At 48.1% G+C, this 13,819-nt stretch overlaps 1 protein-coding gene across 3 annotated transcripts in view; it reads right to left on the bottom strand.

The window, feature by feature from the left end:
- CACNA1A (calcium voltage-gated channel subunit alpha1 A) overlaps positions 1 to 13,819 on the bottom strand; it is a 309,019-nt gene that overhangs the window by 54,636 nt on the left and 240,564 nt on the right. For all 3 annotated transcript variants that reach the window (XM_080671827.1, XM_080671829.1, XM_080671828.1), the window contains 4 exons: positions 13,546 to 13,681; positions 11,922 to 12,051; positions 2,147 to 2,206; positions 1,286 to 1,392 (listed from right to left, as the gene is read on the bottom strand). In XM_080671827.1, the coding sequence (XP_080527953.1) occupies positions 1,286 to 1,392; positions 2,147 to 2,206; positions 11,922 to 12,051; positions 13,546 to 13,681 (433 nt within the window). The remainder of the gene's footprint in view (positions 1 to 1,285; positions 1,393 to 2,146; positions 2,207 to 11,921; positions 12,052 to 13,545; positions 13,682 to 13,819) is intronic.

Below are 13,819 nucleotides of genomic sequence, written 5' to 3'. Positions count from 1 at the left end.
ATTTGCGCTAATTCCCCCATTTGCTGTGCATTTTACTTTTTCATCATCATCGTCATCACCATCATTATTATCATTACCTATAGAACATCTTAATAGTGTGGCCAAACTTCTTGATTTTTAAAATAATCTCTTCCATTGCTCTAATACTCAAATAAAGAGTTACTTAAAAAAGAGGGAAGAAGAGAAGGAGGGAGGGGGGAGAGAAAGAAAGAGGGAAAAAAGGAACGAGTGTGGAAATAAAGAGAGCAGAGATAGAAAGATGAGGAGAAAGTAGAAGATAAAAAAGGGAATGGGGAGGCCTGGCCAGAGTCAGAAGTATAATCAGCCTCCTGACCCTCAGGGTACACCTACACCAGCTCTGCAACTCTGGAGCCTTCTTGCTCTTCGACACGTGACCTTCCTGCACTCCCAGGGAAGAACCTGAGAGCGGACACTGCAGTCCTTAAGTTGGAAATGGGCCTCACGACAAACCAAGCCCTCAGTCTGTTCAGGGGCCATTCGAGATCCCTCTGCAGATCTGCTGAGAAGGGAGCCAGGAGGCAGGGGTGCAGAGGCAGCCCCCGATTGGCCACTGTGGGGGAGGCAGGCCCCCGAGCCTCTCCTTCCTGGGCACGATCCGCTGTGATGGGCACAGACAGGGACCCCAAGAAGATTCGCTTCTGGACTAGGGGCGGTGAGGCCTTTTCACCACGACCCACAGGCCTACAGCTTGAGGAATGTACTGCTAAGACTGCTGCCAGGGCCCCAGGAGCCAGCGGCGGCTCAGCCCGTGGGTGCTGTCGTGGAGCTGCCGGATGAAGCATGGCCCTTTACGTGGGCCACGTGTCCTAGGATCCCCAGGAGACGCGAAAGACACACAAGGGGAGTCACCATGTCTACAGCTCTGGGGGCCTTCGGACAGGGTGGGGTCTGAACCCTCATGCACATCTGCTTCTTGATTGTCTTTCCGGGGCTCCCCGCAGAGACAGTGGTTTGGGAGGAGTTCACGGAGCAGAAGGAAGATGAAATGTCCTGGCAGGGCTAGTCTACGGAAAGCAGTGGAGCGAGGGGCTGTGACTGAGGAGGCAGAAGGTGTGCAGGGGGGTCCCTTCTCCTTCTTCCTCCACGGTGGACGTCATGCAAAAGCCAACCGAAGCTCTTCCCAGTGGCATGCGATGCCTCCCACGACCCAGAGCCCACGCTCCCCATCTCTACACCATGAGACCACGTCCTCTGACCCAACGGGTGGCCCCAGGCCGGGGGAGGGGACCGAAGAGGCAGGTGGAGGCCTCGAGAAGAGACTTACGTGAAGGCAAAGGCCACCAGGGCCCCACTGACCACTATGAAGTCCAGAATGTTCCAGAGGTCGCGGAAGTAGGCACCCTGGTGCAGGACGAGCCCCAGGTCAATCATCTATGGGGCAGAAGAGACAGTGCTCAGGCCCCTCATCCCCACCGTGGGGAGCGACCCCCACCCTTCCAGGGGCGTGGCCGCCAGTGGGATCACTTCCTCCTGGAGGGATGGGGCAGAGGCCAGAGGACCTCGGGGAGGAGTGAGAAGCCCCCATCCAATGAGAGCTGGCCCCTCATGAAAGATAGCGTTCACTTGCTGATTCTTAGGCCCAAATCTCGGGGTCCTCCTGGACTTCTCTTTGTTTTACACCACACATTGGACCCACCACAATCCTTGTGGGTTCTCCCCAAAATCTGCCCACGTCTTGTCACCTCATCTGCCTTCACCCTTACCTGGCCCCCATCATCATTGTCTGGGCCAGCGCAATCATCTGTTCCTAGTTCTCTTGGCTCCCTCCCAACCTCCCTCCTCTGCTCTGAACCCTCTATGGCTCCCATCCACCCTACACGTTCCCTCCAAGCCTGTCCTTCCCACAGAGAGCAGAGGGCACCTGTGAGCACCCGAGTCCAGTCATGACCCTCTGCTTTGAACCATCTATGTCTTCCACTCACGTGGGGTAAACGCCAAAGTCCTCCCTTTGCCCCCAAACCCCTGCATGACCTGTCCCTGTCACCTCCCTGCCCTGATTTCTCTATTCTGCTTGTTCAGTCTTTCCAATCACACCGGCCTTGCTGCTCCTCAAACACACAGGCATTTCTAACCCCGCCTGTGCCAGGATGCTATTCTGGAGGGAGCAGAATCCCTTGGCACTCACCTTGATCACCATCTCAAAGGTAAAGACGCCTGTAAAAACGTAGTCAAAATATCGCAGCACCTGCAGGGGATAAAAGCAAGGGGCCGTGGGTCATGGCTTGCTCCAGCAAAGTCCTCAAGGAGAAGAGTCTCCACCCAGAGGCAGTAACCCAGGTGCCGTGTGCAGCTGGACAAGGTGTGTATCACACAAAGGCCCCTCCCACCTTGTCTCAGTGTAGATGTGTATGTTGTGGAAGAAACAGTCCAGCAGATGGCAGCAAAGTCCTAACAAAATCACTGATTAGGCTGGTTTGCTGACCAATGGGAAGGGCACCGTTTTAATTTGCCAAGGCCAGGTGGCGCCTGCCTGGACGAACAATGTCCTGTAGCCTGGGTCCTCTTCAGGCCACATGTCAGCATGTCTCTGATGTGACGCTGTTGTGAGGATTGTGACTGTGTAGGCACAGTTAAGTGCAGGGGGAACTCCCATCAGATTCTTGTTGAAGGACTGATAATTACAGAGGACCACCACCAGAGGGCGACTGTGAGTACTGGAGTCAGGTCAGGGACCTTCTCTGCTCAGAATCCTCTGTGGCTCCCACCTCACTCCAGGTAGAAACTGAAGTCCACCCCATAGCCCCCAAAGCCCTGCACGATCTGCCTAGTCACCCTCCCTGTCCTCACCTTCTCTTACTCTCCCCCTCACTTGCGTGCATCCTGCCACCTTGGATGTCCTCACCTCAGGGCCTTTGCACAGGCTGTTCCCTCTGTCTGAAATGCTCTTCCCCATGTCCCACCTGATTCCCTCTCTCTTCTCCGTTGTGGCTTGGTCCATATATCACTTTCTTGGTGCCCTTTCTGACCGTCTGTTTGAAATGCCCCTTCCTGGTACCTGTGATGGCCCTTACCCAGTTTCTCCTCCCCCCATCTTTCCCTCCCCCCCTCCCCCCCTCCCCCCCCACACTTATCACTACTTGACAAACCCCTGGTTTCAGTTATTAATAATCTCACTGTCCATGTTCCCCACATCCATGTTAGCCCCTTGAGGACAGGAACATTTGTCCCTGTGGCATTTCCAACTCCCAATACGGGGCTAGGCATACAGTGGGTCTCAAGAAGTGTTTGCTGAATGAAGGCGTGAGTAGCTGCTGCTGCACTGGGTCCTGCGGGAGCTGGCCTCTGTGATCTGTGTGGTCACAGTTCCCATTCTCATTATGTGTGGCTTTCGAAGGGCCATCAGGGACCAGAGTGTCCAGGCACTGACTTCCTGGAGTGGGCACAGGCACAAGGGGCTGGAAGGAGCTGGGCAGGCAGAGGAGATGGTGGAGGGAGAGCATTTCAGGTGTGCCAAGCAGAGGGCACAGCATGGCCAAGGGTCTGGTGCTCTGTGAGCTCTGGAAAGGCAGCTCACTGTCAAGCTGTTGGAAGCCGCCCATTGTCCTCACTAGCAGAGAGGTGTGGACAAGGAACCCGGAAGGCTGGTCAACCTTGAAGCTCTGAAAGGTCAGAGCCAACCACCCACTGTCTAGTTGAGACAATGATAGCTAAAGCAACCTCCACCTTTAATTATTACTGGAATTGCCTGCCTAGAGCTATGGGTGGATCCCAAAGTCTTAATAAAAGGGATTGCAAGCCCAGAAGCAAGGCGGAGTCCTTCCCCTTGAGTTGGGCTCCTGCCTGGACCCCAATATTTCCAAATTAATATTTTCTAGTCTCTTTCATTTGCATGTGGCCTCCTCTAGAGCCGGAACCCTGAACCACGTGGGATATGAAAGGGGTTCACTATAAACTGGAGCCCAAACGTGGGACACTACAAACTGGCGCCTTTGACGTGGGACCTCTGGATATTTCGCCTAGAGCAAAGAAAAGATTTCACTGGAAAGGTGGGGAAAAAAATACACCGAAAAGGTGGGGAAAAGATCACCATATAGGTGAGGGAAATTCACTGCACGCAAAGCCCACGATCAGCTGCAGAAGTCGCAATCTGTAAGTAGGGTGGGAACGTCTTTTTCAGCCAGGCTAATGGGGAAGAATTAGTTTATAAAGTAAACTTTATTATAGACTTTTGGTTTGCATGCTTAAGGAATGTGGTTTCTTGTTCAAATTAAAATCTTAATTTGTATTTGGAATCTATAATCTGTAATAAGAAATGAAACTCTGCTGCTGAAACCACCTCTGGTGCAGAGAAATTCAAAAGTGGCAGGAGAGGGCAGGGCTATCCGCTCTCCCGCAATGAGATTACTTAAAGTTTTGTTTAAAAATTATAGAAGAACTCACAGGGAAATGCAAAATTTGGCCAAATTGGGTGCTAGTAATTACTTTGGAAAGCGAAAAAGAAAGAAAAAGTTTAAGATCTGTCTTTATCTATTAAGCATGAAAAGATACGCAGCCAGATTTGTTACTGAAAACTTCCCCTAGAGCAAGCAGGATGTGGGGGAAGGGAGACACCTGGCAATCCAATATGGAAGGCCACTCTCCCAGTATGCTAATTTAAAGTCTCCTTTCTCGCCATGAAAAAGTTTTAAAAATTTAGAAATGCGTCTGGGATATCTGTGCACTTGGTAAAGGGAAAAGCTAGTTTGGGACAAAATGTGCACACGGTCCGATTTAGGATATTAGATATTGGACTTGACTCTTTGCAAGGGCTACAGAAATGAAAAACCCAAGACTGGTTTTTTTTTCTAAAAAAAATGGCGGATTTGACCAAAAGGAAAGAAATTCAAGCTAGTTCCAGCAACAGGATTGGCATTCCCATAATAAAGAGTAGTTTTTAAAATGCTAATGAAGGGTGTTAAAAAGCTAACTTTTAAGGCCTTCAAGAAAATCAATGAATTGTGTTACAAAAGAATTTATCCAAAGTAAATGCCTTAAAACAGGGGTCCTCAAACTTTTTAAACAGGGGGCCAGTTCACTGTCCCTCAGACCATTGGAGGGCCAGACTATAGTTTAAAAAAACAACTATGAACAAATTCCTATGCACACTGTGGGCCCGGGATGAGTCGGCTGCTAAGCAGGACAGGCAGCAGCACCCGGTGGGCTGGATAAATGTCCTCGGCGGGCCGCATGTGGCCCGCGGGCCGCAGTTTGAGGACACCTGCCTTAAAATAATTGGAATTGGATTTAAATCTCAAAAATTGTTGAAAAATATTAGTTATAAAGATCTAAGTAGCCCAGGTAACTGGCTACGCCCTTTGTTTTTTTTTTTTTTTTTTTTTTAAATATATTTTATTGATTTTTTACAGAGAGGAAGGGAGAGGGATAGAGAGCTAGAAACATCGATGAGAGAGAAACATCAATCAGCTGCCTCCTGCACACCCCCCACTGGGGATGTGCCTGCAACCAAGGTACATGCCCTTGACCGGAATCGAACCCGGGACCCTTCAGTCTGCAGGCCGACGCTCTATCCACTGAGCCAAACCGGTTTCGGCAGGCTACGCCCTTTGTTAATGGAGGAAGGGGTAGACGCCCTTCCCCAGAAGAACAGGTAATCCAGTTTCCCCGCCAGCAGCCATCTTTAAAGAATGTTACAATTTTTGCATTTGAATACCTGCAAGTTTGCTACTCAAACTTCCCCTGAGCAGAAAAAATCATGGTTGTTTTAAAATCAATTGGTTAAGCCCTTGCTGAACCTATTTTGCCATCCAGAAATGTGGGTTATGGCAGCTTAAAATTTTGGAAGTTTGCTTCCTTATGAGAAAAATCTAGAGGACAGAATTGAAGCTATTGATTGATTATGTCTTGTATTTTTGAAATTTATTCTTAAAAATAAAAGTGTTATTAATCTAGGAACTGCTAAATATTTGACTTGCCAACTTTAAAATTTCAAGATTCAAATTAAATTGGGAGAAATTATATAGTTGTGGTAATTAAATGCCTAAAGTATAGAAATTTAAAATGTGTTTTCTCTAATAATTAGGAATTCAAAATATGTTGCTTATTGGTCTAATTAAATAAGAAGGATTAATTCTGTGATCCCAACCAAATTTTTAATGCAATAACCAGTTTAAAATTTAATTGATATCTTAAGATAATTATAAAAAGGTATTATAATCTTTAAATCATATATAGATATATATTTGATGTTTTTTCCATGTTAAAATTTCAAGGCTTTAACGGAGAGATGATTCTTGGAGAGCTCCAAGGGCGCCTGGAGTAATTCAAGAAGTTATTCTCTCTTCTTAAAGGAAGTATTTTGAATTTAACTGATCTAATATACTTGAAATTGCATGGAAAGCTTTATCAAATAAAAATTTAATAACTATATTTTACTTATAAATGTTATGAAGGTTTTGGCCTCTCAAAAGGGCAAGATGAAGTAACTAAATATTTCTTAAAATATAACTGCAAAATTTTAAGGCGGAAAGTTAAAATGACAAAAAGCCCATAGCCGCCTGCATTTTTAATTAGGCTGATGGTGGGGCCGCTTTTGCGCCTTGTGAATCAGACATAAACATTTACTAAATTTGCTTTGCTTTTTAATAAAAGATACCTACTTAAATTACTTTATGAATTAGCTTTTTAAAATATAATCAAGTCTCATATAAATTAAGTTATATCAAAAGACCAGAAACAGCTAGTGAGATTTCTGTTTGTCTGCAGTGTTAACAGTTTATAGTCACCATGAGGACTGCCTGCCTTTGGCAGCCGCCATGTTGGCCTCATGGCTTGCCGCTCCCCTGGGGGCCGCCATCTTGAAACAGCAAAGGCCAACCCCTCTCTTTGAATAAAGTTACTGAGAGCTCCCATGATCCCTCTGTATATGCTAATTAGCCAAAGGGGATACTCTTTAAAAATAATATTCTAAGGAAGACAAAGAGTTTTAAATGAAACTCTCTGTAGCCTGAGAATTATTTTGGAAAGAAATAAAGAGGTTTTCTTCAAACACCTGAAGAACTGTAATTAAAAGTCAATAAATTTGGCCTCAGACTGAAATAAATAAATTGTGTTTTTGCCTCTCTGACAAAGCTAATGTAAAGTTACTCAAAGACTAATTGTAAAAGTTTAATTAATGTCATTATTGTCCATAACTAAGGACAAGTGAAGTTAATAAATAAACTTTATTTCAAATTATTTGAATTGGCTAATTGAAATAAGTGAATATTTAAGAAAACTTAATTGTACTAGACAAAAAACTTCCTGAAGTATTAACTAAAATTTTTATTGATAGTTCATCTTATAGTAAAATTGCTTAACATGCTATGAATCCAAAGCAGTCATATTGCTATGCAAAAAATTAAATTAAAAGTTATCAAGACTGCATTGTGAAATTTCTAAAAGCCTCCTAATATTTAAATCAAAAAAGGGGGGATAGTGGAAAAATATCCCGTAAGAATAATTCCCTGTAAGTAAATTATATCAAGAAATTTTTTACTTTGGAAAATTAATTTTCATTTGTAAATGCTAATAGTAAGACACCCATGAAAACACACATGGTGTCAAAATAAGCCAAAGGAAAATTGTTTGGGCAAAAATGAAAATGGATCCCAAGTCTAATTTATAGAAAAGAATTCTTTATTAACCTTTGGCCGAGAATATGTTTGTATATTTCCAGAAAACAACTCCAAGACCATGTGGATTCCTGCAACAATGGATCCCAAAAGAAACTGACCGGATTGCGCCAGCCATGAAGACAAGAGGAGAAACAGTCCAGAGATGGAAGACGCTGATGATGCCTTGCTATGCTAGCAGTCAGCAGCTGTGCGTCGCTGCAGGTTGCCCAGGACCAAACCAGAGAGGGTTGGACCTGCATTACCACCATTTGTCCACCATCCAGGACTGAAATATCATTGCTGACATGTACACATAAGGAACTGTTTGACATTGAAACTGGGACTCAGAACTGTTGGACATTGAAATTGGGACTCAAAAAAACTGTTGGCCCAGAAAAAAACTTACTACAGACTGATTCATTTGCCTCTCAGCATAACCACTATTGCTTGTCTCATTTTTGTTCTTGTATGTTTATTTCTAGTCTGCAGATGCAAGAATTTTTTTTAAAATATATTTTATTGATATTTTACAGAGAGGAAGGGAGAGGGATAGAGAGCTAGAAACATCGATGAGAGAGAAACATCAATCAGCTGCCTCCTGCACACCTCCCACTGGGGATGTGCCCGCAACCAAGGTACATGCCCCCGACCGGAATCGAACCCGGGACCCTTCAGTCCGCAGGCTGACGCTCTATCCACTGAGCCAAACCGGTTTTGGCCAGATGCAAGAATTTTTAAGGAAAAAAAATGGGGGATATGTTGGAAGCCGCCCATTGCCTTCACTAGCAGAGAGGTGTGGACAAGGAACCCGGAAGGCTGGTCAACCTTGAAGCTCTGAAAGGTCAGAGCCAACCACCCACTGTCTAGTTGAGACAATGATAGCTAAAGCAACCTCCACCTTTCAATCTTATGTAAATCCTTGCTGATTGGCTATTACTGGAATTGCCTGCCTAGAGCTATGGGTGGATCCCAAAGTCTTAATAAAAGGGATTGCAAGCCCAGAGCAAGGCGGAGTCCTTCCCCTTGAGTTGGGCTCCTGCCTGGACCCCAATATTTCCAAATTAATATTTTCTAGTCTCTTTCATTTGCATGTGGCCTCCTCCAGAGCCCAAACCCTGAACCTGAACCCTGAACCACGTGGGATATGAAAGGGGTTCACTACATCAAGCCTTGATGTTTACTCTGTGCCTGGCACATAATATTGCTCATTAAATGACAACTAAGTAAAGCAATGAATGGAAGGAAGGGAGAAAAGAAGGAAAGGAAATGGGGGAAAAGCAGGCCAGATGATCAGGTGAATCAAATTCTCGAGAGCTGAGGAAGTTGAATAAGAAGAAATCAACAGTCCAGTAAGTCAGATTCAACCATCTACACTAATAAAAGAATAAGATGCAAATTGACTGTACCTTCACGACGCCCACCAGCCAATCAGGAGTGGTCAAGATGGCAGGTTAATTTGCATACACAGGCGCTGAGCGCCCCTGGCCTCTATGGGCCTCTGGGCAGCATGGGAAGGTGGAAAGGTGGCTCTGGCCTGAGCGAAGGCAGTGCTGGCAGCCAGGGGAAGGCAGGCCCATTCTTGCACGAATCTTTGTGCATCGGGCCTCTGGTATCTAATATTTAGATCCTTCTGACTTACATAAATGACAACTTTCTATGGCTCAGTCTAATCCCAAAAAGTTCTCAGTTTCATTCATCACAGGAGTAATGTAAAGCGAAGTCTCCACGGGATTCCATTCCACACCCAACGGGTCGGCCAAACGAAAGAGCCGCCAGCATCAAGTGTTGACGAGACCATGGAGCAGGAGGACCCCCACCTGCTGCCAGTACAAGCATCAGAGCATCATCCGGTAACCATCGGTCACACCCAGTGGGCCCAACCAGGGCAGAGTCTATGACCCAAACACTCTGTTTCTGGCTTTACACCCTGGGGACAGTCATGCCCAGGTGTGGGGAGTGTGGTGATTCTGAAGCGGAGACACCCCAAATGCTCATCAACAGGAAGATGAATAAGCGAATCACGCCGCACGGTGGAACGTTCAACAGCAACGAAAACGTGACTGCGCTGCCGTCTCACAGCAGATGCAACGCTGGATGACAGAGGCAAGGCACAGAGCGATTCCATCTGTGTGGTGTTAGAGACGGGCAAAAAGGAATCCTGGCGTCTCAGGACACGTGTGTGGGTGAGAAACTAAGAAACGTGCCTTCCAGAAGCGGGCTCACGGTTACCTCCAGGGCAGGGCTTTTCAAGCTTGACACTGCCGACATCTGGGCTGGGATCATTCGCTAGGGAGCTGCCCTGGGCGCTGTAGGGCAATGAGCAGCACCCCAGGCCTCCACCTTCTAGATGTCAGTGGCACCCCCAATGCGCCCCAAGTAATGAGAATCAAACATGTCTCCACACGGTGTCCCTGATTGTGACTCCCCTTCCAGAGGGAAGAAGAGGGGTGATCGAGTTGGCGCCAGAGGTTAGGGGCGGTTCTGTTCTACTTCCTGCCCTGGGTGGTGGTTACATGGGTGTGGTGCCCTTTAAGTCCTTGCTAAATGGATTCCACATGTTCTATGCACTTTTCTGAGGCCTGTTCTAGTTGGGCTAATAGGAAGAACTCTGGGAGGGGTCCCTGGGCATCAGATGGCACTGTGTTCTTGACGAGGGGAGGAGGGCTTTGAGGGGGGGAGTTTCAACTGTGAGATGGAGTGGGGAACAGACACTTTGCAACCCCCTGGGGGCTGGTTGGAGCCCTGCCTGGGTTCCCACAGTGCTGGGAGCTGTGGCCCCTTCCCCTGCCTGCAGGAGAATACCTTCTCTGGTCTCCTGGAGTAGGCAGGGCCTTTGCTGAGCCCTCTGGAGTCCTCTCCTGTGGCCTGGGCCCGAGGCCCCGGGGGAGCTGGGCAGATAACTAAGTGTGGCCTCAGCCCTGCCCTGGAGCTGGTTTCCTTGGAGCCGTGTTCTAATTATTTCCTCCCATTTTGCTCCCCCACCCTAGCCCCTGCAGTAGGGTCCCCAGGAGGCCTGCCCCGCCTGCAAAGGAAGGGAAAGTGCAAGGTAAGCTGCCAACAGGAGGCCTTGATTTATGGGGCCTTCCAGCTCGCCAGGCTCCTAACCTATTTAGTGAGGATGGCAGGGCCGCACTCCCTGTGGGAAATGTACCTCTGGTGCTGGGCAGGGGGAGCCATGGGACGGGAGCTGGGGAAGGAGGCAGCCCTGCCAGCCCCGCCTCTGCCACACCCTTGCCTGCCGCTACCTCAGTTTCCCCTCTCAACCACTGGCACATACTCATTCCTAATTGGCAGGCTGCCAGGAGGGCCAGACGCAGAGTAGGTGCTCAATGAATGGAGATGGTTGAAAAAAACGAACAGCAATTTGGCATCTAGGGGAGGTCAAGTTGGAATTCTGCTCTGTGACCTTGGACCAGTCACTTAACCTCATTGAGCATTAGTTTCCCCAACTATCTTATTCAATGTGGATATTGGGAGGGCTTGTATGTCAAATGCCCCGGGGTGATGCCTGGAACACAGCAAGTGCTCAATTAATAGGGGCTGTTCGCAGACTGACCAGAGAGCTTTTTAGTTCTCCAAAAAGGCTAAAAGTTGCCCTTGCCAGTTTGGCTCAGTGGATAGTGTTGGCCTGCAGACTAAAGGGTCCTGGGTTCGATTCTGGTCAAGGGCATGTACTTGGTTGTAGGCTCCTCTCCAGCCCGGGCCCTGGTCAGGGCTCATGCAGGAGGCAACCAATCGATGCGTTTCTCTCATGTCGATGTTTCTCTCTGTCTTTCCCTCTCTCTAAAATCAATGGAAAAATATTCTTGGGTGAGGATTAAAAAACAGAACACACACACACACACACACACACACACACACACACACACGGATAAAAGTTTAGGCTGTGTTTCTGAGTGAAAATAATCCTCTTTTAAAACTTCGTGTCAAAACGGAAGTCTGCTTGGTGAGACCTGGCTGCCTAGGAGATTGCCTCTGGAGCATCCCCTGCCGGAGTACACCCCCGCCCCCCCGCCCCCCGAACCCCTGCCACATTCCACACAGAGAAAGTACAACTCCACATTCTCTCAGCCTCACTCCCCCACCGGGGACTAGCCATTTCAGCCCCAGCCACTCTGGGCCATCACTTCTTCACCAGGTGCACACAGACACTGCCTCCTCGAGGACCCTGCTCTCCAGAGCATCCCCAAAGAACCGGAGCGTCCCCTCCTGAGCAGCATGCCTTCCACTTGGCTGAGAGCTTTTGGATGCAGGAGAACGTGCCTGAGACAGGAGCTGGGCTGGGACGGGGATGCGGGTAGGACTCACGTTGTTCCGTGGCGCGTTGGGCTGCACGGGATCCTCAGCCGCCAGGGCAATGCTGCTCATGGCGATGACCATGAGGATGCACATCTCAAAGTAGCGCAGGTTCAGAATGTAATGGCACAGGCGGCGAAGGCTGTGGGGAACAGATGGGCGTGCAGAGGTCCACTCAGACCATGGGCTCGCAAGCCCTTTCCTTCTGTCATCTCCTTATGTCATCTAACACTACCCGAGACTGGCTCACTCCCAAAGTTCCACAAACAACTATCAAGCTCCTACATCTAGGGGTGTACAAGGATCCTAAGCCCCCAAGAAGGCAGGGGGGCCCTCAGCTAGGGAGGATCTTCACATGCCCTGTTTGTAAGTTTTTTTTCACTCCCAAACAACCCTCTTGGAACAACTGATTCCCAGGCTGGGTTGTCTTTGATTTTGTAGGAGATGAAAAGGTTTTTCATGCATAAAATGTCCTATGGTTAAATGAAACTGGGGAACTCTGGGTTAAGTAGATTTCTTAAAAAGAGTCGAGTGACCACAGGCAAGTTACTCCGGCCCTCTGTGCCCTCATCTGTGAAGTGGCTATAACCATTGGGCCCAACTCACAAGAAGGTGGGGATCAAAGAGTTAGTGGTAGGGGCTCCAAAAAATTAACTTACTTAAATTATGAATCACAAGCCTCATTAGAGCCTTTAATATGCTAATGGAATGATACTTAAGAACTAAACTTTTTACATGGAGCTAAAAATAATACACATGGGCTGTATGAATGGCAGCGGGAATGAGTGGTTAAGAACAGGGTGCTGGAGTCAGTCTTGTCTGGGCTCCCGCCCCCGTTGCTTCCTGTCTGACTTTGGGCAGGTGGCTTCACTTCTCTGGGTCTCAGTTTCTTCATTTGTCAAACAGGACTAAGTGCAGTACCAATTCCACAGGACTATTAGGAGAATTAAAATAAAATGCAATTGTAAAGCACTCAGACCCATGCCAGGCACAGAGTAAGGATCCCGTAAGTATTTCTCTAGTAAAATAGGTAATGCCAACTAAATAGCAAAGTGAACGCACAGGGTGAGTCCCCAAGAGGCAGGTTACAGAAGGCAGTCTCCCCGCAACCCCACCCAGCTTATGTGACGTGAGTTTTCTTTGTCCAGAACATGTTGAGGGACCAGAGTTTCAAGAAATACCCTTTGGAAAAACGTAACCCTAAAATGACGCTGAACCACATGACATACTAGTACATGCGATGGATTTCTCTCCTAAGAAACCAGTCCTCCTTGAGGATGCCCGAGACGAGGGCCGGGGGGCTCAGGCAGAGAACACCCGCCCACAATGCCAACTCGAGAGGAGCCGGGGTTAGGGGTGCGCTGCACAGGGCCATGTCTGAGGGGCACCCCTCTTTACAGACAGAGTAGACTTGGGTGTTCCTGACAATGATTTCCCACTGATGGCAGGAGTCGGTCTTTCCCAATGAAATCAGTGCTTTATGACAAACTTCTATCTTCTGTGACTCAAGTAAAGGGTGTCATTTACAAATGTGCTCAGTGGTCCCTTACGGTCTTGGAGGTCCCTCTCCCCCACCACCCCGTTGGGTCTGCTCTCGGGCCCGACTTGCACGGTCCCAGCTGCAGGTCGTACTCACGGGTTGGTCGTGGAGAGGATAAACATGGAGCTGTAGGGGGGCATGGGCTTGGGACCGTCTTCCCCGGGGTCTTCCTCCTCCTCCTTCTTCTCTTCCTCCTTTTTTGGCAGTGGGTCTGGGTTGGCGTTTTTGTTCACTGTTGGGACAAGATCCAACACAGGGCTCCTGCCACAATTTCCCACAAGCCTCTGGGGTCCTGTTCACTCCCCAGAGTAGGCAGTAAGCTGCTGACACTGATACTATGTGCCAGGCACCATACATATTATGTCGTTTG

This window comes from Plecotus auritus (genome assembly GCF_963455305.1).
Source record: "Plecotus auritus genome assembly, chromosome: 6".
In the NCBI taxonomy this organism is placed as follows: domain Eukaryota; kingdom Metazoa; phylum Chordata; class Mammalia; order Chiroptera; family Vespertilionidae; genus Plecotus; species Plecotus auritus.
The sequence above is the reverse complement of the archived record's forward strand: the minus strand, read 5'-3'. Positions and strand labels throughout refer to the sequence as shown.